The sequence below is a fragment of the Carcharhinus amblyrhynchos genome, chromosome 7 (assembly GCF_965287045.1).
Source record: "Carcharhinus amblyrhynchos chromosome 7, sCarAmb.v2.hapA, whole genome shotgun sequence".
Lineage (NCBI taxonomy): Eukaryota > Metazoa > Chordata > Chondrichthyes > Carcharhiniformes > Carcharhinidae > Carcharhinus > Carcharhinus amblyrhynchos.
In genome coordinates this window covers 112,091,299-112,118,136 of record NC_137330.1, presented here as the reverse complement: position 1 = coordinate 112,118,136, position 26,838 = coordinate 112,091,299, and the positions used below count along the sequence as shown (strand labels likewise).

The window sequence follows — 26,838 nt, the reverse complement described above, 5'->3', positions numbered from 1 at the left end:
AAATGCTGGTATCAGCGATGGGATCATGTCACTAGTACATTGTGATTTAAAAAATCTGGATCATTAATGTCCTTTAGGAAAGGAAATCTGCCGGCCTTAAATGATTTCAGACTCTTGGTTTCTCCACGTTCTGAGGTTTCCACTGAAACATCGAACCCTAAAATACAAAAGAAAATGTTAAATCCTTTATCTGGCCTTTTTGGTAAGAAAATCTTGAGTTTGTTACCAAAGTATAAGTGCTCAGGCCACACAATTAGCAAACACCTGGACTAGTGGAACTACCAAATCATGGCGTTGTATTAGTTGAAAGTGCATGGAACAGATTAATTGATGTGGTGAATCAGTGTTAAGTTGGTGAATTTAATTCAAAGATGTCTGCTGAAGGATAGTTAAAAGCATTTGAGCGCATGAGCTGTTGAGCAAGTTTCCTTTGACCTGGGTGTTTACATAATAGCAGTGAGTAAAGTCTCAAGTGTTTTACAGTGATAGAGTTTGGATATCAACCCTAACACAGATCCTCAGCGGAATGAAAAGCTGTACACTTTGAAGTTGTCTTAAAATAGTTGCAGAAAATTAACCCTTGCATTATTGTACACAACTAAGAACAGAAGTAGGCCTTTGAGTCTGCTCCACCATTTAATGCGAGCATGACTGATTTAATCTCAACCTCAACTCCACTTTCCTGTCCATTCATCATAGCCCTCCAAACCCTTACTATAAAAGTCTGTCAACCTCTTCCTTAAATTTATTCAATGTTCCGATATCCATCACCCTCTGGGGTAGTGAATTCCACAGAGTTGCGATCCTTTGAGAGAAGTAATTTTCCCTCATCTCTGTTTTAAATCTCCCACCTCATATTGTAAAACCATGACCTCCTATTCTAGATTCCCTACAAGAGGAAACATCCACTCCAGGTCTGCTTTGTCAATCACCGTTATCAGCTTGTACAAAACAATTAGAGATCTCACTCTTCTGAAGGAGTATTGGCCTAAACAAACCTCTCATTTCTGGAATCAAATCTTGTGATGTAGGAAGTGCATTGCAAATTTGCCAGGGTACATTTAATGGGACTGATCAGAAGAACGTATGAACAGTGTACCATTCAGCTTGTTAAGCATATTCCGCGATTCAGTTAGAACAGAGTCACACATACTTCGATGCTTTTCCAACATGGCATTAGTATCTGTGCACTAATTTTTAGATTTGTGTACATGGATATCGAATTCCCTTTGCTCCCTTCCCCAGTGTTCATGAATAAAATATTTATATTTATCCATCGCAGATCCAAGTACGTAACCTTACACTTGTTCACATTAAACTCTGTCATAGCTTTTCACAGAGCCAGTCTTTTGTGCTCCCACCATTACAATTTATAGTTCTTAAATTAATGTTATCTAATGAATTCCTTTATTGAATTCCTTTATTTAAGTTCATAACATACATGGTGAAAAGCTGTCTATCCCTATGGAATGATATTTTACATATGTGGCAGTTCATTGCTTTGTGCTTCCAGGCCCCTCTGATGCCTGTATTCAGATTTGGGGGACTTGGCTGATTTGTGTGTTAGACTGGCTCTTCAGAAATAACTTCCTCAATCCAGTTAATGATGAATGAATTCAACTTTTCTGCAGCTTGATTATTCTACAAGTGAATCTTTGCTTGAAGTTTACAATCAATTCTTTTGTAACAGCCGAGACATGGTCATGGTTCCTTTGACTATGACAGTTCCCATCTCCTGTTGGTAATGCAGTCTTCTGTGTGGTGGTAAATTCTCAGGAGTTAAGTTGCTTGCATTGGTACCCCCAGAAGCTTGTAGGTTTCTGTTGTAATAGAGGAGAAGTTAAATCAGAGAATATCCCCGAGATGTGAACCATTTCTGGAAATAAATCATTTGACTGGATCTGCAGTGTATGTGACGTGCACAGCAATTGGCACGTGTTTGTTGTTCTGTGACTTGTCTTCAAATCTGAGACACTTGTGAATCACTCCTGAGAGTTGTGGTGGCTGTGGCTGGCAGGTAGCGACACTATTGGTTGTGCATTAGGAAAATTGGGACAGAGAGAAATGTTTCCTTATCTGAATGCATTCTCTAACTCCTAAATAGCAAAGTTAATTGCTTGCTTTAGGTGCCTCTTTCTCATATGTTTAAAATACATCTAATTTATGGCCATCTGAGCATGCTGCTGGTAAATGGAACTAAAATGAATTGTGTACCATTGAAACTAACTAGTTTTTATCATGGAGCCCCAGTGCTTGCAGCATCTTCAACTTGAAAAAACTGGAAAGGGTGGAAATGGTAAATGTCTGTGTGACTTCTACAAAGTTAAAGCTGCTTGTTTTGTGAGTTGATGTCTGATTCTAGAGATTAAATTGGAATTAAAGGCTGTGTCTTTTTGTGGCTTGAATGTATAAAATTGTGTCTGACACGCAAGACAGCTTTATAAATTAGTAAGTACTGTATTACACTATGTATTTTATGGAGTATATGTTTTTACGGCCTCAACTACTTTTTTGTGCCATTTGCCCTTACCTTCTATTCCTTGTTCTCAGATGGTAGAATTTGAATTCAGTTTTTAAAAATCTGGAATTAAAAATCCACTGATGATCATGAAACCATTGTCAATTGTCAGAAAAACCCAATCTGATTTGTTGATGCCCTTTAGGAAGGAAATCTGCCATCCTTATCTGGTGTGGGCTGTAAGTGAATCCAGAGTCACAGCAACATAGTTGACTTCCAACTGCCCTGTGAAATGACCTAACAGGCCAATTCAAGGGCAATTAGGGATGGACAATAAATGCTGGCCAGCCAATGACACCCATGTCCCACGAATGAATTTTTTTAAAAAAGTGAAATATTTGGTTCTTGGGTGTCTTCTGGTTACCATTTTGGTACTTTGAGTTTAAGATTACTCACTGGGCATTACCTGTGCCATGTGACATTTTCTTAAACCTCCTCTTGACAATGGTATCACAAGTCCAAGGAGATCGCTGTTGATTTACATTAATCTGATGATTTTTCAGAACGCACATCCCACCAGCGCACTTTATGTTATCAGTATTGATTGGATTTGTTTTGAATGATAGCAGAATCTAGTCTGGCATTAAAATGATGGAACAAGCAAATATGTGAAGTTTCTCTGCAATGGGGTGTCAGGGATGGTGGGAGAGGTTAGTGGAAGTTCTCAAACTTGTCACATAAACGAATAGCTGTACCTTTTACTTAAACACAGTTTACTCTTTACACCAAAGCAGGGTTTCCAGAAGTCTTGCTGTGATGATTTGTTAAGGTTTCGCTATTTTGCTGACAAACATGACGACACATCCTTGGCTGTCTGAGCAAGCTGGGTAATCCCTCAATTTGCTTTGGTGATGAGTAGCCATTCAGGGTTAATTTAAAACAAAATGATAACCATGCTAATGAAATGATTGTGTTTATGTGCCTGTCTGCCTTCCAAAATTGACCTATTCATTACTGTTACCCCTTCACCCTAATGTGCAGAAAATAAATGATACTATTATGCTATGTTGGTGGTGTAATTTTAATTAGATTCAACCTCAGTTATGGGAAGTCTCAATAATCTTAGATAATGAATTCAAAGCAAAATATTGCAGTAAATAAGACAAAATTCTGGAAAAATTCAGCAGGTCTAGTAGCATCTGTGGAGAGAGAAACAGCATTCATGCTTCGAGTCCAAAATCACTCTTCTTCCAAACTCTTAGGCCGTGTGGGCACAACTATGATAGCTCAGTGACGCATACAAGCTCTTGGGTGAAGAATGTTCCCTTGTATGAGATATCAGAGGGTTGCTTCCATTTAGCAATACTTCCAGGTGCATTGTGCCCCCAGTAGATCTTAAATTTGATATAGGGCACAGAGGGGAAGAAATCAGCGTAATTAGAATGGGTTCTAGAAAAACAATTGGCTGCTTTATATTGGAATTCTGTAACGTATATTAAGTGATATATCGTTTTTCCTGACCTTGGCAGCTCCAGTTTGGCTGAAGAATCACTGGTTTCATGACCATGTTTGAGACTTTTAAGCAGTTATATTGCAAGAGGTGCTTGATCCAAGCGGGAGAAGACAAACTGTATGCTAAATACTTCGAGGTGTAAAGTGATTAAAAATCACTGTTTAGATGCTCAGGAAGAAAGGAAGAGAGTTGGGCATAAAATCTAGCACGTAAAATTAATCTATTTGTAAGCATCTTTGAAATGAAACCCTGTGTGAAAAAGCTCTTTAATAATACGTGAAGTACTACGAACAGCTGTGGGCACCAACCACACCTAATGTAGTACATATTGATCTTGGAGGGAGCGCAATGTAGCTTTGCCAAAATGATGACTGAGGGTTAAGCTGCCGAGCGATTGTACAAACTCGGGTTGTATTCTAATGAATTTAGAAGTTTGAGGTGATTCAGTTGACATTTTCAAGATGCGGCGGTGGAGGGGTGCAGATAATATACATATAAACTATTTTTGTTGACTGGAGAGTATAAGAATGTGTGAAGTACAGTATTAAAAATTAGAGCCACACATTTCAATAGTGAAATCAGGAAACAGTTCAATCAAAGAGTGATGGGAGTTTGGAAGTTTTTTCCACAAATGGCTAGGTCAATTACTGAGGTTGATAGATTTTTTAAAAATTGAGTTCTGCATCATTGAATGGTGAAAATGCTTGAGGGGGGCTAAATGACCTACTACATCCTCTCTTCCCAAGTCCCAGTTGAAAATTAATCAGAAGAATCTGTAAATTTCTATAGTGTTGCAGCTTTATCTACATGTACAACATTAAACCTAAAACACACGTTTCTTATCCCCCTCCCCTCCCAAACAGCAAATGGAAAGCTGAGAAAAGCAGCGTCAGTTGCCTTTGTCTCAGCCCCGATGGAAAGATGTTGCTATCAGCGGGCCATGGCATCAAACTATGGGACCTGGAGACCAAAGAAGTGTACAGGGTGAGTACTTAAAACTCTGCTTCTGTGCAGTTTGTATTGAGTTGTAATTTATTTGTGCTGCAAGTAGTTTCTAATTTGGAAACATGTTTTGTATAATGGGAGGATGACCAATCTCCTGCTTTCTTTCCACAAGTCCCTATATTTTCCTCTGCGTCAAATATTAATTCAATGTTCCCTTAAAAGATCCTTCCCTCAACCAGGGTCAAAGCACTGTCTTCCAACAGCCCTACTGAAAATAAATATTTTTGCTCTTTTTGGCTTTAAATTGATGACTTCTGATCCTCATCAACAAGAGAAAGCAGTCTTATTCCATTGATCTTATCAAAACTCTTCCTAGTTCCAAGCACCTTTAATTATCCTTTGCTTCCTGCTCCAGTGCAGTAAGTTGCATTAACAAGTCTCTTCATTTCTGTAGTTTCCAACTCTGGCAGAATCCTGACTACTGACTAGTGGCTTTGCAATTTCCATAATGTGCTCAAAACTGCACACAATAGAACCATTGCTGGCTTTGAATTTACCATTGCTTCTTTATTCTTAAAATTCACATATCGATGCTAGTTCACAAGCTGCCGTTGAGTTTACTACAAGAGAATAAGTCTGTGCCACCAGTTGCCTCTGTGAGGCTACAGAGATGAGCCTTATTGCTAGCTGCGTACAGCTACTTCTTGCAGCATAGGCCAGGGAGGCAAATATTGAATGCGGGTGAAATCAGCTGCCTTTCTCTTCCGCAGACTGTACTGTCAACACTTGCACCACAAGAAATAGTGTTGGTGTTGTGCCTGCTCAAGACATTGCTGGCTTCAGGTACTCGTATGAAAACCTCAACTGAGAGAGAGATCCACTACTATCAAAAGTACAAGTTTGGCATTATGATAAGTCAGAGCAACTCAGACCCTACCTATTGTATAGGACAGAGATATGGTCAGGTGGCGTGTTGTTGTGGGGGCTTGTGTAATAGTGCCACCCTAGGACAATGGCTTTTACTACAGGAAATGCACACCCTGGACAAAGTAGGATGAAAACATTGGCCCAAAGTTGTGTCAATTGGCCAGGCATTGCCAAAGGTCAAACGAATGCTCAGCCAGTGCTCGAGTCATTGCTTGAGCCCAGGAGTTATTGCCATCACCAGCATATATAGAAGTGGCCAGGTCGCTCATGATCCTGATTTGCACATAAACGTCACAGGACCACGTGTTCTTCATCCTGGTTGATGCACGTTCAGCTAATGATTTCTGCAATGACCATAGCTGCCATCGACAAGTTTCAGCAGATTTTTGCCATCCATGGCATCTCAGGACTTAGTGTCCAATATTGACACAGCAGTTACAGCTGAGAAGTTCCATAAATTTCTCAAATCAAATGGCAAACACCATGTTTGGTCAATCTCGAATGGCTTAGCAGAATGAGCTGTACAAATGTTTAAAACCTCTGTGAAAAAGTAAGTTCAGATGCTGCTGTCTTTACTTGGCAAGTTTCTTGTTGTCATATGCGAAATGCAACCACAGGGTTTGCACCAGCTGAATTATTAATGGGAGTACCATCTACGAACCCGCTTGGATTTGGTATTTTCAGATTTGTCAAGGAGCGTGGAGACTAGTCAAGCTTCCCAGGAAGAACATCATGATTCAAAAAAAAGGGGACAGTGTGTTCCAGGTTGACCTAATTATGGCTCGAAACTTTGGTGGTGGAACAACCTGTCTGTCAGAAAGAATGGGACCAGTCTCGTACGTTGCAGAAGTACAAGGTCCATGTGTGAAAAAACATGGATCATTTGAGGGAGAGAGTTAGGTCTGATGGAGGGGATCGAAAGGTGTGTCCTGTGGTGGACTCGTGCACCAGCTACTGATATTGACCCAGTGTTGTGGAGCTGAGGCAACCTGTGCCTTCTGAAGCCGAAGAGGATCGTATTGATGGGTGTGCCTTTTGCATCTGGTGACCCAGATTTGTTGCTTGCTGAAGGACCGAGTATCGAGCTCTCTCCAGAGTCCAGAAGTCTCTGGACTGAGTCACTTTGAACGGACTTTTCTTTGGTGTTCTGAATATGCTGTTGTGTCTGCATGCTTGTGTATAATGTTCCTTTTATTTTTCATTCATAGGTGGATTTGAGTTGGGGGGAAGGAATGTTGTACTGTGGCCCCTTTATGGGGGTGATCCTTTGCAGGCCATTTGATCAGATCGAACCTGATAGGGAGGCTGCACAGGAAGCTTGAGCCAATTGGGAGCAAAGGCGTGAGTCTTGGGACAGAGGGGACCCACAGTTAGAGATAGGGAGGAGAAGAGATAGATTTGTGTATTGGTTCTTTCAGGCCCTTATATATTAATAAACTGTTCCTTGGCGCCTCAATGAGTTGCCTTCCATTTACTATACTATAAATGTATATGAATGGAGAATAGTAAATAAAACTGAGGCATTACAAGTGCAGATTCCATAGTGGAAATATGATGTGGCAGTAACAGAGACGGGGAGGCACGAGTTAAACCTCAGCTGGAATTTTGTGTACAGATCTGGGCATCACACTACAGGAAGGTAGTGACAGTATTGGAGAGAGAGCAGAAATGGTTTATGAGAATGCTTCCAGGGATGAGAAACTTGAGATATGAAAATAGATTGGAGAGGTTGTTACTGGAGAGAAAACAGCTAAGAGGAGATTTGATAGAGATGTCCAAAATCATGAGGCTGGACAGAGCAAAGAGGGAGAAACTATTCTTGCTAATAAAAGAATCAAGACTGAGGGAGCACAGAGTTAAAGTAATTTGCGAAGGTAGCAAATGTGATGTGCGAAAAACCTTTGTCACACAGTGAGCGGTTCAGGTCTGCAATGCTCTGCCTAAAAGTGTGGTGGAGGCAGGTGCAATTGAGGCATTCAAGAGGACATTAAATGGTACCTTGAACAGAACCTGCAAAGGTATGGGGAAAAGGCAGAGAAATGGCAGGATGCCTGTTTGGAGAGTTGGTGCAGATGGGATTGGCCAAATGGACTCCTGCACCGTAACAATTCTGTGAAGAATTCACTATCTTTGCGCTTTTTCACAAAATTGTTTTAAAAAAAGTTAGGTAGTTGGAGTGCAATTAATGTCCCTTAAAATAGATGAGCAGGTATTTAGTTGAACATGGTAAAGTCCATAATATTGATACACATACCATGGTACAGTGGCCTTAGGCCAAATGTCCTTTTGCATCAGATTTTGGCTGAATTCGTTGCAGTTTTGAAAGAATTGTTGTAGGTTCAGTGTCTAGCCTTGTCATTGAAAATGGTCCAGTACGTTTAAAAATAAATGTAATTGAGCATGGTCACAAATTTGTTGGCCACCTGATTTAATCTGCATGTTCCTCTGGTTGGAGGTGGAGTCATGGCTACACTGAGTAAAGACAAACCATGCTTTGACTTCCTGCACTCCTAGCTTTAACGCAGTTCCTGCCATTCAGTCAGCCATTATATGTATGGGACTCCTCTGTTAAAGCAAACAGGATGCGGTCTGCCTTTAATGAAGCTCAGGCAAGGTGTAGTTACATTTCTTTCAATATTCTCTTTGCAGAAATTCACAGGCCATGCAACATCAATATCGTCACTTACGTTTGCCACAATACGACCGTCTAGTGACAGTCAGCCATTCGATGGAACAACTGGTCTATACTTCCTGTCTGGAGCTGTGCATGACCGACTCCTTAATGTTTGGTGAGACATCTGTCAGCCTAATTTTATATCCTTTAATTCACTAGATAGGTTGACTTTTAACTTGTATTCCAAGTACACGTAGTGAGGTCATTGAATGCTGCAGATATTCAACACTATTTTCTTGGTCATTTGCTGAGGATTTGGCTGAAAATGGATCCATTTTGCTCTTGCTGTGTTCAGAGTTTCTGGAGGCCTTGCCCAGTTAATTTGCTCTTCAACTTAGACTTGTTTACTTTAGGTTAGCTTTGATTCCAAGGTCCTCAATTATCAATAATCACTACCTCTCATTGATAAATTGAATGGCAACTGCTTAAATTTAAGCAAGAAGTTGTTACCTTGGATTAACACCCCTCCACCAGTCAAGAAGTTCTGGTATCAGATTAGAGCTTGACCTTATCTGGTACTCATTCCACATTATGTCAAACATATTCTACAGTATTCAGTAAGTAACAGTTTCTGGATTGAGGAGATCTAGATAAGATGTCTACATTTTTAAATATTTGACTTCAAGTGATTTGACTAGAAGCAATGAGATAGTGCAGTTGTTACTGAACCAGTGATCCAGGGACCCGGATTCAAACCCCACCAAAGCAGATGATGCCAGCCACTCACCTCCCTGACTTGGAAATATATCGCCATTCCTTCACTGCTGGGTCATGATCCTGGAACTCGCTCCCTAATAACACCTTGGGTGTACCTACACTACATGGACTGTGGCAGTTCAAGAAGACAGCTTATGACCACTTTCTAAAGGGTATTTAAGAATGAACGATAAATGCTATCCCAGCTAGCAATGCTCACGTCATAAACGAATTTTAAAAAGTGTACTTTTGGAAATATTGGATTTTTACTTGGTCTGAAATCTGGTATGCCCATTCAACACTAAGTAGAATTCAACAAACTATTCACTTGGCCATGGTTGCTCAGAAGTCTCTGGACTAGACCCCATTAATTTGACTTGGGCACTTGGTTCTCTGACCATCAAATCACGATAAGTGAAGTTTTGTTTCCAACATCTGATCCATTCCCAAGTTGTATCTCACCACAATATATTTGCTGCAGTCTATGACTTGATGCCACAAGTTTCATCAATGTGAATCAATTGAGATGATGAATAAAAGAGTCTCTTGCAGATGAGGCAACTGGTTTTATTCTGCAGAGTTTACTCTGCATTCCTCTTTCAAAGATTATCAAAGGTCCATGCTGTCTCCACTATGTGGAGGGGCGCTGGAAAATTATCTTTTGATAGAGATTACATTTAAGTTTCTTAAATAGATTAGTGCCATTACTACGAGATTGAAACTTGCGGATTCCATTGTGAATGCTCAGTTACGTAATCAAAATGTCGGTGTAGGCTTTGCTGGTTTCATTGAAAATTGGTTGACTACTGTATGAACAGAAAGATGATAAAAAATTGATTGGGCCCCTGTATCTTGAATGGTGCAAATAACTCACATTGTGACATTTGTGAAATTTATACACTATAGGCAGTGCTAATTAGGACACCGGTAGATCACTGGCCCTTTGAGCCAGCTTTGCCATTCAATGAGATGGCTGATCTGACTGTAACTTGAACTCCACATTCCCACCTATACCTGATAACTGCCCCCTGCCCCTTATTTATCAAGAATCTACCTACTTCTGCTTTAAAAATATTCAAAGATTCTGTTCCCATATATTTTGAGGAAGAGAATTCCAAAGACATTCGACCCTTGGAGAACAAAATTCTCATCTCTCATAAATGGGCGCACCCCTATATTTTTAAACAATCACCTGGTTCTAACTTCTCACATAATAGGAAACATTCTTTCCGCATCCACCCTGCCAATTTCCCTCAGAATCTTGCATGTTTCAGTCAAGCCATCTGTTACTCTTCTAAACTCAAGTGGGTACAAGTCTAGCCTCTCCAACCTTTCCTCATCAGACAACTCACCAAATCCAAACATCAGTAAATCTTCTCAGTACTTCCAATGCATTTACATCCTTCCTTAAATAAGAAGACCAAGACTTATTTAGATAGGGGTCATGGGTAGAGAGGTGGACTGGTGGTGTTGAGATGGCAGCGCGGGCTCGTTGGGCCGAAGGGCCTGTTTCCTGGGCTGATTTTGTTCTTTGTTTGTTCTTTGTTCTTACTGTGCATAACACTGGTCTCACCAATGCCCTGTATTTAATTCTGTAAATGTGGTAATATATGGGCTTGCACAAGAAAAATGATTCAAGTATCTAGATGTTAGAGAAATTTCAGCTCCTTCACCACTCCTCAAAGCACCAGCCTCACCACTAACAGAGTTAACTTAGGCGCCATCGTGGCGCAGTGGTTAGCATTGCTACTCCGCAACGCCAGGGACCCAGCTTCAATTTCAGCCTCAGGTGCCTGTGTGGAGTTTGCACATTCTCCTCACATCTGCATTAGTTTCCTTCGTGTGCTCTGGTTTCCTCCCACAGTCGGAAGATGTGCAGGTTAGTTGGATTGTCCATGCTAAAATTTACCCTCGATGTTAGGGGAATGACGTGGTAAATATGTAGGGTTACGGGAATAAGGCCTGGGTGGGATTGTTGTCAGTGCAGGCGCGATGGGTCAAGTGACACTTCTGCACTGTAGAGATCCTATGAACTCCAGTTCCATTCCATGTAGTTGGCCTCTTGATGTGGTAGCCAGTCAGTTGGCTGATGAATGTGGTTTTGCCAATATTATTCAGCTCCAGAGAATAAATCTTGAAGCTCCTTTTGATCAATGAGGATATTCCACTAAAATCTCCACATTCCCTTCATTGCCAGTCTTAAAGAAAGCCATGATTTGTGTTTTATTTTAAATGATATTCTGCAGGGCATCATTAATTCAGCTTTTAATCTAAAGCAGAAAGGTGCTGCTGTGATTTTGTATTACTGACAAAGTAATCCTGTGTGAAACTTCTGGCGCTGTCCTGTGGCCTCCCTCCTTGAAACTTTGCTTGGGGTGGATATACGTTAATTTACTGTTCCCCTCAACAGGCAAGTGCGATCGGATGGGAAGGGTAAGAATGCCGTGCTCTCTTTTACGCTGACAGATGAGCCCATATATGTGGACCTAACCACTTCAGGAGACCGAGAAGATGTAAGTGGAGAAACCTGAGTTTTGTTCTTCTATTGGTTTTAATTTGTCATTTCGATGGAAATCAAAATCTAATTAATCTGCAGCAAAATTGGCTTTAAGGCTCCTTGATTTTTTTCAATCGCCTTTGGGTGCATAACCTTTGAGTAGAGAATGAGTTTTACGTGAACAACTTGGCAAGCGAAGGAGCGTGACCATATCTCACTTATTAAAATGATAATTCTGTACCAGTCTTTCTGCTTTGGATGAAATTGATCCTTTAGGAATACAGTTCCTGACATTATTACCTTGCTCAGGTGCTGTTATATGCAAGACTAAATAATGATGTTGGCAGGATATTGGCAATTTGACTGTAGGGCAGCAAGAGTCCGAAGCATGGAGTTTGGCTGATTTCCTTTTCTAATCCTTCCACTTTCTTGTCTAATTTTCCTGAGGCCCATTGCTGCAGTCACCATCCCTGACTTTCAAAGGCCTTTCCAATACCTGCAAGGCACAAGTCAGTAATCTACGGGTTACTCTCATGTGGATGAGTGTAACTGCAACAACATTCAGTACTTGATACCATCAGCGACATAACTTGCTTGATTGGCATTCCACCCACTACCTTAAACAATCACACCCTCCTGATGCAACATAGCAGGGTATGCCACCTATAAGCTCCATAGCAGCAACTCGCCAATGTTGTTCCATCAGCACCTTCCAAACCTGTGACCTGTACTGCCTAGAAAGACAAGGCTGGCAGATACAAAGGAACCACTGTGCTAATTTCCTTGCAAAACATGCAATGTCCTGACTTGGAAATAAATTGCCGTTCCTTATTGGTCAAAATCTTGGAACCTCCTACTTCATGGAGCATTGGAATACTTTCTCCATGTGGACTGCAGCACTTTAGGAGGCAATTAAAGATGTGCAATAAATGGTGTGCCAGCCGCATCCTAAGTGAATTAATTAAATTTTAAAATCCTGTTTCAGACTGGTATAGAGCTGGATTTGATCTGCTCAAGTCAGCTCAACTACTGAGTCACTTGTATTAATTTTTGGGATACACTTTTATAATGCTAATGACACTTAAATCGTGGCTCGTCCATCGCACTTGATGCAATGACGTTTATCTGTAAAGCAGATAAGATACGAGAGGAGACAAGAAAATATGTTAAATTGAAGAAATAACTGGTTGGTTGGAATGACTGGGGTCAGTGGTGCAGTGTGAGAAAAGAGGAAAAAAATGTGTTGCTGCACTAATTTTTGTGTGATCTTATGTTTGGGAAAGTTCACTATCTCCACCGGTGTAATTTAAAGTAGTTTTTGATCTCACCATGCTATACCAAAAAACATACTGTAACCTTTATGATATAGTTCATCTTGAGGCACTTCTTTCTAATGATTCTAACCTGTTCTTCAGCCGGTGAAATTGGCTGTTGTCTGCCGGGATGGACAGATGCACCTTTTTGAACACGTCTTAAATGGGTAAGAGTTAGATAGATTTGTTCCTAAACAACTTAATGCCACCCTTTTCTTCTTGATAGATATCTTTTATAGGGTATGTGGCACAGAAACAGGCTATTTGGCCCACCCAGTCTACATCAGTGTTTTTGTTGTATGCTTGCTTCCTCCCATCTTTATCTATATCTATACCTCCACTCCCTTCTCCCTCGTATGCTTGTCTAGGTTGCCCTTAAATGCAAAAAGGCAGAAACCTCCTGCGTGTTTGAATAGAAAGCTGAAAGCTAAAAGCCCATTATGGTTGAGACTGCAAAATATGTGTTTGATTTGGTTCACAAAATCATAGACTCCCTACAGTGCGGAAGATGCCATTTGGCCCATTGAATCTGCACTGACTCTCTGACAGAGTATCTCATTCCTCCACCCTTTCCCCTCAACCCCACACATTTTCCCCGTGGTTAATCCATCTAATTTAACAAATGGAAACTTTTTTATGCTGCTTCCAACAGTGGTACAGCTTCCCTTATGGATGTGATTTATTGATGAATGTGAGCTTTTTGTGGATGGTACTCCCACTTGCCTGATTTGGATTATGTCCTCAAGAGCTTTTGAGAATTTGCTTAATAAAAGCTGTGGTTTGGGACACAAAAAAAGACATAAAACATTACAGCACAAACTGGCCCTTCAGCCCACAAGTTGCACTGATCACATCCATACCTACCAGGCCTATCTATAACTCTCGATCCCATTAAATCCCGTGTACTCATCCAGAAGTCTCTTAAAAGACTCCAGCGAGTTCGTCTCTACTGCCACCAACGGCAGCCGGTTCCACTCACTCAGCACCCTCTGAGTTAAAAACTTTCCCCTAACATCTCCTCTGTACTTGCTCCCCAGCACCTTAAACCTGTGTCCTCTCGTAGCGACCATTTCAGCCCTGGGAAATAGCCTCTGAGAATCCACCCTATCTATGCCTCATCTTATAAACCTCTATCAGGTCGCCTCTCAGTCTCCTCCTCTCCAGGGATAAGAGACCTAGCTCTATCAACTTATCTTCATAAGGCATGCCTCCCCATCCAGGCAACATCCTTGTAAATCTCTTCTGCACCCTCTCAATAGCTTCCACATCCTCCCTGTAGTGAGGCGACCAGAACTGCGCACAGTACTCTGTGGGGTCTGACAAAGGTCTTATAAAGTTGCAGCATTACCTCCCAACTCCTAAACTCAATCCCTCGATTAATGAAGGCCAGTACGCCATATGCCTTCTTGACCACATCCTCTACCTGCGAGGCCGATTTAAGAGTCATTAAAACATTTAAAAATCCTAGACAAGCAGCAAATATTACACCAGGGCAAATACTGTGTGTGTGTATATGTATATAATATGCCAGGCAGTTAGTAAAATTTCTCAATTTGCCTAATAGCTGTGTTTGTTTTAAATAGTTATTGCAAAAAGCCTCTCTCACCGACGTGCACTGTACAGATAGCAACGTCTGGAAAAGTCACTGATGCAAGGCCTGTTCCTATCCTGGCAGCCGCGTTCTGTTCTGATAGGCAGTCCATATTGATAGCATACAACAACGTGCTGCATCCAATTATAGAGAGAGTGGTAAGTGATGAAATCACAAAGTTGCACTTTTTTTCCCCTATTTTCTTTGCCATCTTGGATGTGTGTGTTAACATGGGTCGAGGAGGGGAGACCTTGGTGTCCTCGTGCATCAGTTGCTGAAAGTAAGCATGCAGGTACAAGAAGCAGTAAAGAAGGCAAATGGTATATTGGCTTCATAGGGAGAGCATTTCTAAGTGTAGAAATAGGGATGTGTTACTGTTGTTGTGTAGGGCATTGGTGAAGTCACACCTAGACTGTTGTGTAGTTTTGGTGTCCTATCTGAGGAAGAATGTCCTTGCTATAGAGGAAATGCACTGAAGGTTTACCAGGCTGATTCCTGGGATGGCAAGCCTGTCATGAGGAGAAACTAAGTCGTTTAGGATTATATTCATTGGAGTTTAGAAGAGTGAGAGGGGATCTCATAGAAACTTTAAAATTCTAACAGGGTTAGATATGGTCGATTCAGAAAGAATCTTCCAAGCAGTGGGTGAGCCCAGAACTGGGGGTCATATTTGAAAAAAGTGTACATCTTTTAGAACTGAGGTTAAGAGAAATTGCTTCACCCAGATAATGCCGAATCTGCAGAATTCACTACCACAGAAAGCAGTTGAGGCCAAAATGTCTGATTTCAAGAAGAAATTAAATATGGCTCTTGGGTTAAAGGGATCAAGGAATATGGGGGGGGGAATCAGAATATTGAATTTGAAGATCAACAATGGTCATGAATGGCAGAGCAGGCCTGAAGGGCCGAATGGCCTATTTCTGCTTTTAGTTCCTTTGTAAGGCTCAATGGTCAAGATGTACGTGGGAGGTTCATTTCATCTATGTACCTCATTTGTAGAAAGGTTTTTGGCTTCTTGAATGATTCTGGTGCTCACCTACTACTCTACCGGAAAGACTATTCCCGGCTTTATATTCCTAGATGGGTAAAAAGGCATCTCCTGACCTCATTACTAACTTGCTGTTGGCAGTTTGAACCTTCATATCTTGCTAATGGCTTGGTAATCTTTTCTATTTTGTATTGAACAAGGTCTGTGTTGCAAAGCTGTGGGTTTGGTAGGATTAGTAATGATCAATGGTTCTCATTTCAGACATTGAACACCACAGAATCTCACATTTGCCTGGTGAGAGATACACAAGCAACTATAGCAATCACAACAGAGACAGCTGTGACAAAGGTAAGCTAAAGGGAGTAATATGAAAAGTCAGTTTCATTCTGAAGGTGCAGTGTCATTATTTATAATATTTCATAAAATGCTTCAGAGCATTAACAAATGCAGATGTAACATTGTTTGACTTTGAGGAATTGTGTTTTTTGTATGGTGACAGATGGGTTATTGCTAATTTTTATTTCCCTTCAAAAGTCTTCACACGCTTCAGTGGAAAGCATTTTTCCCTTCCTCTATCCTTGCAATGACTCCTGATTGTAGCACTATAAGATTGCCTCACCCAAATGAGCACTTGTCTTGCTCTCCTCTCAGCCTGGGTGTTGTCATTTGGGTTTTGGTCGATTAATCGTGGTATTTCAAATTGATAAGGAGAAAACTCTATTGAGCAGTATTCCAAAAGTAAAATCCTGCTGCTGCAATCTCCAGGATATTAAACTGTTTGATGGTATTAAGTATAAAATTGATAAAAGTTTACATTACACAGTTTTTGATTTCAGAATTAATTTTGTCAATCCTGATTTTATTATTGAAGGAAAATCCACTAGCTGCATGGTCAGGGAAACCAGTATCATTTGTATATCAGAACTATGAATTTCTGGCTGTCTAAAACAGTAAGAAGTTCTCATTGTTATACACAAGACCTTTAAGTGTTCAGAAACTATCCTACCAGGTCCTCAGTTGGACTGTCTTATCTTGTAGGTAAAAACTCCAATTGTAAAATCTGGAGTTAAAGTACTGGTGCCTGGTATCCCTGGACATAATACAAGCATGAAGCCCGTGTTGATGGAATCAAGAAAGAGTGAAGCTAAAAGGCGGAAAGGCACAGGAAATGAGGTAACATTGTGACGCATCAGCTTGATGTTCAGGGATTAATGCTGTTCCGATTTTCCTTTAACATATTCTTCATGGAGCACTGAATCTTAAAGATGTGGACAGGTTATCAACAGCATACAGTTATGTCCAAATCCTCATTGGTAGGGATTAATTCCCCACAAATCTATTTGTGTAAATTCCTGGTTCAATGTGAATTTCTAAAAGAATATTCCTTTCTAAAATTCTACAAGATGCCGCTTTCTCTCTAACCAAGTTAAAGCTGTAGCAGAATTTTAACTCCTCTGTACGATTGATTGCAGTGTTTGGAGCTCTAGAGGGTAATATAAATTCAAGCAGCTTAATTCAAATTATCTGAATTCCTTTTTTTTGTTAGTAGAAATTAATTACTTTTCATTATTTAAAACGTCAATTCAAAACACATTGTTGCCAAGAATTATGAAATCTTCTGGAGCAGACTTTAGATTCAGTGACTCAGATAGCACTTCTGTATTTACAGGTTGTCAATGTTAACTATGATTTGTAGCTGGACATGGTTTTTTGTATTCGTTTGCAGGATGTGGATATTGCTGGCTAGGCCACCATTTATTATCATCCCTGATTCTCCTTGAGAAGGTGGTGAGCTGCTGCCTTGAATACTGGCAGTCCATTTGGTGTAAGTGCTGTTAGGAAGGGAGTTCTCAGTTTTTGATGTGGCAATAATGAAGAGAAAGGTTTCAAGTCGGGATGATGTGTGGCTTGGAGAGGAACTTGAAGTGGAGGTGTTTCCAGTGCTGCTTTTATTGTAGGTGGTAGAGGGTGCAGTTCAAGGAGCCTTCGAGTTGCTGCAGTGCACATGGCCACTGTGTGGTAGCGGAAGGAGTGAATGGGTGAAGCTCCGTTTAAGGGCTGCTTTGTCTTGGATGGTATTGATCTTGAGCAGTGATAGCAACCGAGACTAGCGAGTGGGCTGCAAGATTGAATAAGATTAAATACACTTAATACGTGCCAAATGTTTCACGAGCTGTAGAAGATGCTTAATCATTCATATATGAATGAAACTATCCTCAACTTCAAATGGTAAAAGTAAATGAAATATTTACACTTCTTGGACGCAGAGAGAGCGCATGCCTCAGTCAATGTTGTGTGCAATCAGCATGCACCTCATTTTCCCATGCTCTCCATGTGTGTCATTCAGCCATACTGATAGGAAAAAAATACTGCAGGACGGAAATCAATAGGATATGGCAACCTTGCACATGGACAATGGTCAACAAAATGTCTCGTGTACTGCACTCAGAACCCAGATGGGCCTCATGTGGCGAGTATTCTAACTACATTCCTCGCTTGTGCGTTGTAGATGGTGGTCCGACTTTGGGAGTGAGGAGGTGAATTAGCAGCCACAGAATACCCATCCTCTGACTAATTTGTGTAAGCATGTGTTAACTATATGGCTGGTCTAGTTCAGTTTCTAGTCAATTGTAACCTCAGGTTTGGTGGAGAAAGCAACCTGTGACACTGTATAATTAACTTTTTTGTACTTTTTCAGCGGAGTATTGAGGAGCGGCTTTGTACCATGGACGTTGATACGATGAAAGTGAAAAATGATTCTGGCCTTCTGCAGACTGACAGCTTTGCAGTGCTCCTCGTACAAGGCTTAGAAAGCAGTGATTCGGCTATTATAAATGTAAGACTCTTGAGTTATATACACCGTCAACTTTCTATACATGGGTGAAATTTTTGTGTACAGAAATCTGATGCTGTTTTACCAGTTGGAAGGTTTTGTTTAGAATTACATTGAATATACTACGAAACAGGCTTCTTGTTGTCAATTATGCCCCACATGAGCCTTCTCCAATTCTTCTTCTCTCAAATTGAAAGCATAAATTTCTATTTTAATTATATCTATGCTATTTACATAAACTGGGAGCAAAAATAAGCAAAACATCCCCTCAAACCTGTTGCGTCATTCAACATGATCATGGCTGATCTCATCTCGGCCTTATCTCCAACTTCTTGCCTGCTTTCCATAACTCTTCATCCTGCTTCTAATTAGAAATCTATCTATCATCTCAAATTTGTTTAGTGTTCACTGCACTTCAGGGTGGAGAATTCTACAGATTCACGACACTTTGAATTAAGTAATTCCTTCTCATTTCAGTTTCAAATCTGCCACTCTGGGCATAAAACTCTGGCACCTCATTCTAGAGTGTCCAACAAGGGCAAACATCTGCTGTATGCCTACCATGTCAATCCCCTTTAGCATCCTGTATACCTCAATTAGATCTTTTATTTTTTTGAACTTCATAGAGTATGGGCCCAAACTGCTGAATTTTTTTATGACAAGTCCTTCATCCCTGGAATCAATCTAGTGAACCTTCTGTGAACTGCCTCTAATACATTTAAATCCTTCCTCAGGTAAATGGACCAAAACTATGCACTGCACTTCAGATGTGGTTTCGCCAATGCCCCAAGCACTTCCCTGCTTTTACACTCTATTCCATTAGCAATGAATGCCAAAATTCCATTTACCTTCCTTATTAACTGCTGCACTAACTTCCTGCGATTTGTGCATAAGGACACCCAGATCCCTCTGCACTGAGCGTTTTAAAGTTGCTCTCCATTTAGGTAATAAATTGCTTTTTTATTCCTCTGATTAAAATGTGTACCCATGTTAAATTTCATCAGCCAGGCTTTGGCTCCCTCATGTGACCTATCCATATCTATTTGTAAATTTATTAATAGCTCACTGCAATTTACTGTCCCACCTATTTTAGTATCATCTGCAAAGTTGGCTCTTGTACATTCTATCCCTGCATCCAGGTCAATATAGTTGAAGCCTGAGGACCAAATCTTGTAACACACCACTAGTTACATCTTGCCAACCAGAAAAAGACCCATTTTTCCCCACACCCTGAATGGTCAACCATTCCTTTATCCAATCTACCTGCAAACCCTGTGGGATTTTACCTTGTGTGTTAACTTTTTGTTTGACCCCTTGTCAGATGCTTCCTAGAAGTCCAGATGCACTGGACCTATGGGACCCCTTTTCCCACTTTGCTTGTTACATCTTTAAGAATTGCAGCAAATGAGTGAAACTGTGCTGACTCCTTGATTGGTTGCATTTTGACTTTAAGTGCCCATTACTGGATTCCAACAGTCCCCCAAAAACTGACATTAAACCAACTGGTCTAGTTTCCTACTTTTTGCCTTTCTCCCTTTTTGAACAGGGGCACTACATTAGCCTTTTCCCATCCTACTAGAATCTCTTCAGAATCCAGGAAATTTAGTATAACCAATGCCTCCACTACCTCTGCTGCCACTTCATTTAAGATCTAAAGATGTAGGCAGTCAGGCCATGGGGACTCGTCTGATCCCAATAGTTCGCTCAGTTGTTTTTCCCCAGTGATGGCGATTGTTTTAATTTCCTCTGCATATATGTTAATATTGGGATGATTCTGGTGATCTCCACTGTGAAATCTGAGGCAAAATATTGATGTAGTATCTCCACCATTCCTGTGTTCCCCGTTTTAACTCCTCAGTGTCATCCTCCCAGGAACCAACATTGACTTTAGCTATTCTGTTCCTTATAGACAGAATTTTTTTACTATCTAGTTTTATATTTTATGCTGAATTTCTTTTATTTGGGAGTAATTGGATATCTCAAATACCGATGCCTGTTCGTCAATTGTCCTACATTTTAGTCTTTCTGCCCAGCCAACTAGAGCCAAACTGTCCTCATGCTTTTCTAAGTACCTTGGTTTAACTTGAGAACACTAGTGTGGTACTCAAGTTTATTGCCCTTAAACTGAATTTGATGAGTACATGGGATTTAATGGGATTGGGAGTTACAGGTAGTTCTGTGGCCTGGTAGGTATGGATATGATCGGCGCAACTTGTGGGCCGAAGGGCCTGTTTGTGCTGTAGTGTTCTGTGTTCTATGAAATTCAAGCATGCGGTGATCATTCTTCCTTAAATGATTCCTTACCACAAGGTCATTAATTCCATGCCATTGGACAAGAGTAAATCCAAAACAGTCTGCTCCTTGGTTGGTTCAGCCGCATGAGAAACCTCTAATACACTCTATGAACAATCCCTCAAATACACCTGTGCCAATTTGATAATCCAGTTTATATGCATATTGCAATTGTCCATAATTACTGTCATACCTTTCTTATAAGCCCCCAGTATTTCTTAGTTTATTCTGTGTCCAACTGTGGAACTATTAGGGGACTATGGATTAGGTGTTCAGTTTGTTTTTCATTTTACTCATCTTTAGTTTTCACTTTTCCTATCTAGCCTTCAATCTCAAAACAAGTCAGAAAAGTTAGAAGACAGAAATACTTAACTATCAATCTTTTATTCTTTTTAGGGTTGAAAGATACTTAAATGCCTGATTTCAGTTACTAGCCATTTGTGCTAGATTTCAAGAAGGCAAAAATCATAGAATCCCTACAGTGTAGAAAGAGGCCATTCGGCCCCTCAAGTCTGCACCAGCCATAATCCCACCCAGGCCCTATCCCTGTAAACCCACATATTTATCCCGCTAATCCCCCTAATCTACACATCCCATCGATACTAAGGGACAGTTTAGCATGGCTAATGCATCTAACCAACACATTTTTGGACAGTGGGAGGAACCCCATGCAGACATGGGGAGAGCATGCAAACCCCACACAGACAGTGACCCAAGCTGGGAATTGAACCTGGTCCCTGGCGCTGAGGCAACAGTGCTAACCACTGTGCCACAATGCTGCCCATGATTAAGAGATTAAAATTATTCTCTCAAACTCCCAAATTTACATTAACTCCCAAGCAGCTAGCACTCAACTACTTTAATACATTTTATCAAACCACTTGCAGTCTTCTGTAGAGAAAATAGTAACAATTTGTTTAATCTTGCTAGATCAGCATAACCTCTCTGTTTTGGTATTACCCTGCTAATCTCTTTTTGCATCATCTCTCATGCCCCTATATCCTTTTTAACATGGAGGCCAGAACTGCACAGTGTATTCTAAAGTCTGCTTTTTGCATGCAGTTTCTGGAATTTATTATTTAATGAATTTTACATTGAGATGCCTAAACAGCTGCTGTGGAGGTATACCAATGCAATAGCAATGTGGTTTTTATTAGTTTCCCAGTTGTTTTTTGACTTCAGGAAGTAACCTCGCTGGACAAAAAAAACTTAACCAAAAGGCAAACCCCACTCACCATTAAATCTCTGATTTTTTCAAATGCCTTTTAAAAATTGTCGTGGTATTGATGTTTTGGCCTCAACGTAATCTATTTCCTCCAATTGTCTTATCAATTTAAAGACAGGCAATTATTTTTAATTTCAGTGTCTCATGATACGAACTAGGTGTTTTTGCACATTGCATACTCACCTTGCATTCTTCCAGGTGCATACAGCTTTCCCCACTGATTGTTATAGAATGTGGTGGAAAGTGTACAGAATCACAGAATCCTACAATGCAGAAGGCGGCCATTTGGCTCATCGACTCTGCACCAACAGCAATGCCATCCAGGCCTTATCCCTGTAACCCCACGAATTTGTCTTGCTAATTCCCTTAAAGGGCAATTTAGCAAGGCCAATCAACCTAACCTGCATATCTTTGGATATCTGGATGTATCTTACAATATTTCTTACCTACCATTTTGCACATCTCCACAAATGCTGCCCCCCGCCCCTTTCATCTGGTGTTGTGAAACTTCTTACCATGCCCACCACAGTCCAATGCCGGCATCTCCACCTTGCCATTTTCATTTGTCTTCTGTAGGCTTCTCCATCTATTCTTCATTTGTCTGGTGTTCAATCTCTATCTTTGAGACTTAAACATCTCCTTTGTATCTCAGAATTTGATTTAATGCAGGTGATGTTAATGAGCAGAGCACCGTACAGTAATGTTTTTGCTAAGCTGTACTAGGCCTCAGCTGCTTGGAAGGTAGGACGCTGCAAGTCCAGTCCCAATTAATGTTAAATTACACAACTCTGAACATTTATTTTATTGCATGGAATTAGGCTGTAGAATTAAGAACATAAGAAATAGGAGCAGGAGTAGGCCATCTAGCCCTTCGAACATGCCCCCCCATTCAATAAGATCATGGCTGATCTGTTGTGGCTCAGTTCCACTTTCCCACCCTCTCCCCATAACCCTTAATCCCCTTGCCTATCAAAAACCTATCAACCCGCATCTTAAATATATTTAGCGAGGCAGCCTCCACCACTTCAACGGGCAGAGAATTCCAGAGATTCACCACCCTTTGAGTGAAGAAGTTCCTCCTCAACTCCGTTCTAAACTGCCCCCCCTTTATCTTGAGGCTGTGCCCTCTAGTCCTATTGCCCTTTCTGAGCGGGAAGAGCCTCTCCACCTCTATCCTATCCATCCCATTCATCATGTATGTCTCAATGAGATCTCCCCTCATTCTTCTAAACTCTAACGAGTACAAGCCTAGTTTATTCAGCCTCTCCTCATAGTTCAACCCCCTCAACTCCGGTATCAGCCTAGTAAACCTCCTCTGCACTCCCTCCAAGGCCAAAATGTCCTTGCGTAAGTGCGGCGCCCAAAACTGCACACAGTACTCCAGCTGCGGCCTCACCAGTGCCCTGTACAGTTGCAGCAAGACCTCCCTACTTTTATATTCAATCCCCCTCGCTATGAAGGCCAGCATCCCATTAGCCTTCCTGACCACCTGCTGCACCTGCAGGCTGGGTTTTCGTGACTCATGCACAAGGACCCCGAGGTCCCTCTGCACCGTTGCATGCTGCAGTTTTTCGCCATGTAAGTAATAGTCCTTCTTACCATTATTCCTTAATAGGAATTAATAGGACCTGAAATATTAAACCATGATTTTGTACTTTTTAAATCATGGGTATGGTTTGCAAGAATAATTATAATCAAAATTGCTAGTTTTATTAATAGTGCATCAAATGTACACATTCAGTTTGACCACACAAACAGTAGATACTGCAAGTCATGGATTTAGTAAATCATACCTTCAGCTACATTGCCATAAAATTATTCCCAGATCAAGACAGACACTGACAGAAAATAAAGGCTTCTGTACGCTCTTGATTCAGCGTGTTTAATTTTCTTTAGTCTATGTCATAGCTGCATAAGTGTGTAGTTTGACCTGTCATAAACCAGCAGCGCACAAACTATAAACTAAATGTTTCAGTTTACTGAAGTCTTGGAATCATTTCTTGTTCAAACACCTTTTGCTGCTTCCAAATCATCCAAAAATCACTTGGGTGACACTGAATAAAATGTGTCCTTAGATGTCCAAAACAATAAATGAGTAGACTGCACTTAGTGATGTTGCAGCTGGAGAGGGCGTATTTCCCACGCAGGCACAGTTGCCTATGGTACAATCAATGTAAAAAATGTTTTTGACATTTGTCTTAAAGTGTCCCTGAGTTGAAGTAATACCACTAGATGGTGCCAGTACTTTACTGTAATGTCAATTGTCACTAAGGGAGAAATTCCAAATAAACTTGAACACATAAGGTATTAAAAACAGAATAATGAGACTATTAATGATTAAAATAAAAAATCATTATACACTGGTTGAAATACTGAAGCTGGTTTAGATTTTCCAATAACTATGGGGAAGGGTGCAGGAAATGTATTGGAGTATTAAAGACAAGTTCATGACATTAGAGAGCAAGGATTTAAATGGAGAATTAACCTGTAGGTTTTGCTGAGGCACCTTTTTTTGGAGCTATGTTATACTATCTGATTAAAAGCTCAGTGGATCAGACAGCATCTGCGGAGGGAACAATGGTTAACTTTTGTCGGACCACAACCACTCATCAGAACTGGAGCATCAATGAATGCTTTGCAGTGGCTATCATATCCGGACAGTGATAATGTAAAGGAAAGAGAGGGACAAAAGTTTCTAGTGTTTACTCAAGAAGAACTTTGACATCTGTGCCTCCAGTTCAATGTGGAAGGGGGCAGTGCTGGATTTGTTTCTGAAAAATGAGGAACCACTGTGATTATGGAAGCATTTAGAGCATAGTGGCTGTAGATAGCATTTTAAGTTTTAGCTTGGATATGTATGAAAGTGGACAAGCAGCAATGCAGACAAAAATAACTTATTGTGGAAGAACCAACTTTGGGGTGAAAACAGGTCTGGAACAAGTAAATTGGAATTGATTGACAGGCAATACAACAACAATGGACTATCTTTAAAGAGGAGATCGATTGGGCGCAATCAAGATTCATTCCAATGAGGGGGCGAGCTGTGGAAAACAAATCGAAGTTCCTGAAATATGAACGAGTGTGTAAGATGAAGCTAAAAAAAATGCATAAGGCAGATAACAGGTGGATATAAATTGAAAATCAGGCTGAATGGAGAAGGTTCAGAGGTGAGGTGAAAAACTCTTCAATTGGCACACAAATAGTAAAAGTGTTGCTGAATTTGTTGATGAGACGAATATTATGAAGAGAATTCTGTGAAGGGTGGTTGAGTGGGCAAAACTGGCTGTTGAAGCATAATGTGGGAAAATGTAAACTTGTCCACTTTGGAAAGATTAGAAAAGCTGTATATTTAAATGGAGAGAGATTGCAGAACTCTGGGTACAGAGGGATCTGGGTGTCCTGGTACAAGAATTTTGCTGCTTATTACAAGGGCATTGAAAGGAACAAAGTTTTATTACAGTTCCACAGGGCTTTGATGAGACCACACCTGAGAGAGTTGTATAATTTTGGTCACCTAAAAAAAGGATATAATTAGATTAGAAACAGTTCAGAGAAGGTTCTTATTGTGGGGTGAAGACGTTACTTTATCAGGAAAAGCTTTGAACTCCTGTGAAATGGTGCTATCCTTCATTAATCCAACATTGTAACTGCCTATTTTAGTAGTTCAAAGGTGACATTTCCATGTCACGAGGGGGATAAGAATATAAAAGCAGGGAGGTTTTCCTGCAACTGTCCAAGGCACTGGTGAGGCCACAGCTGGAGTACTGTGTGTAGTTTTGGTCCCCTTATTTGCGAAAGGATATATTGAACTTGGAGGGAGTACAGAGAAGGTTAACCAGGCTGATACAGGAGATCGGGGGGGTTAGCTTATGAGGAGAGATTGAATAGACTGGGCCTGTACTTGTTGGAGTTTAGAAGGCTGAGGGAGGAATCTTATAGAGACTTTCAAGATAATGAAGGGGCTAGATAGGGTAGAGGTAGAGAGATTCTTTCGGCTGAGAAAGGAAACCAGAACTAGAGGGCACAGCCTCAAAATAAGGGCGGGGGTGCAGTTTTGAACAGAGTTAAGGAGGAACTTCTTCACTCAGGGTTCTGAATATCTGGAATTCTCTGCCCATTGAAGTGGTGGAGGCTACCTCGTTGAATATGTTTAAGTCACGGGTAGATAGATTTCTGATAGATAAGGGAATTAAGGGCTATGGGGAGCAGGCGGGAAAGTGGAACTGATCCACTTCAGATCAGCCATGATCTTATTGAATGGTGGGGCAGGCTCGAAGGGCTAGATGGTCAGTCTACTCCTCTTCCTATTTCTTGTGTTCTTATGTTCTTATTAATAGCTGAAGAAATGTGCTAGCCTCCTAGCTATTGTTTACCCATCACTAAAAACATCCTTAGCTGAGGATTAACCGTTTGAACGCCATTGCCAACTGACAATGTGTCAAAATAATTTGTAGTATCCGAATACCTTTGCTGAGTTTGACACACTTTCAACAGTTGGAAATGTTGGCAGTTTTAATCTGACCTTTCTTTTCACTTCGCCTCTCCAGAAAGTACTGCAGACAAAGAAGGATCACGTGATAAAGGCCACCATTGCCAGGTTACCTGTTCCTGCAGTAGTTCCATTGCTTCAGGAGGTAAGGTTTAGGTTGTAAGGTGAAGAAGTTCAGAAAAATGCATCATTAGATGACACCATAATGATTTGCATTATGTTGTAAACTGATTCAAAGGCACTTCACAGAAGTGTTTTCAATACCGTTTGATTGTCATGCAGAGGAATATTGGGACCAATGACCAAAAACTTGGCCAAAGATGTAGGCTTTTTGAGTGCTATTGTTTGTCTGTAGAAATCTGTCAATGGGATCAGAGGGGCTGAAGCTTTAAAACTC

General features: G+C 40.7%; 1 protein-coding gene and 1 non-coding gene across 2 annotated transcripts in view; both read left to right on the top strand.

Annotated features, from left to right (window-relative positions):
- Window positions 1-26,838, top strand: part of wdr43 (WD repeat domain 43) — a 54,417-nt gene that overhangs the window by 15,768 nt on the left and 11,811 nt on the right. Inside the window, exons 4-12 of the mRNA XM_080192964.1 lie at window positions 4,835-4,955; window positions 8,493-8,632; window positions 11,624-11,726; window positions 13,126-13,190; window positions 14,607-14,772; window positions 15,864-15,950; window positions 16,641-16,775; window positions 18,301-18,438; window positions 26,500-26,586. Coding sequence (XP_080049090.1) covers window positions 4,835-4,955; window positions 8,493-8,632; window positions 11,624-11,726; window positions 13,126-13,190; window positions 14,607-14,772; window positions 15,864-15,950; window positions 16,641-16,775; window positions 18,301-18,438; window positions 26,500-26,586 — 1,042 coding nt within the window. The remainder of the gene's footprint in view (window positions 1-4,834; window positions 4,956-8,492; window positions 8,633-11,623; window positions 11,727-13,125; window positions 13,191-14,606; window positions 14,773-15,863; window positions 15,951-16,640; window positions 16,776-18,300; window positions 18,439-26,499; window positions 26,587-26,838) is intronic.
- Window positions 3,267-3,340, top strand: LOC145345839 (small nucleolar RNA SNORD53/SNORD92). Its single transcript, XR_013887209.1, has one exon. It is a non-coding gene; the product is annotated as a small nucleolar RNA SNORD53/SNORD92 (small nucleolar RNA).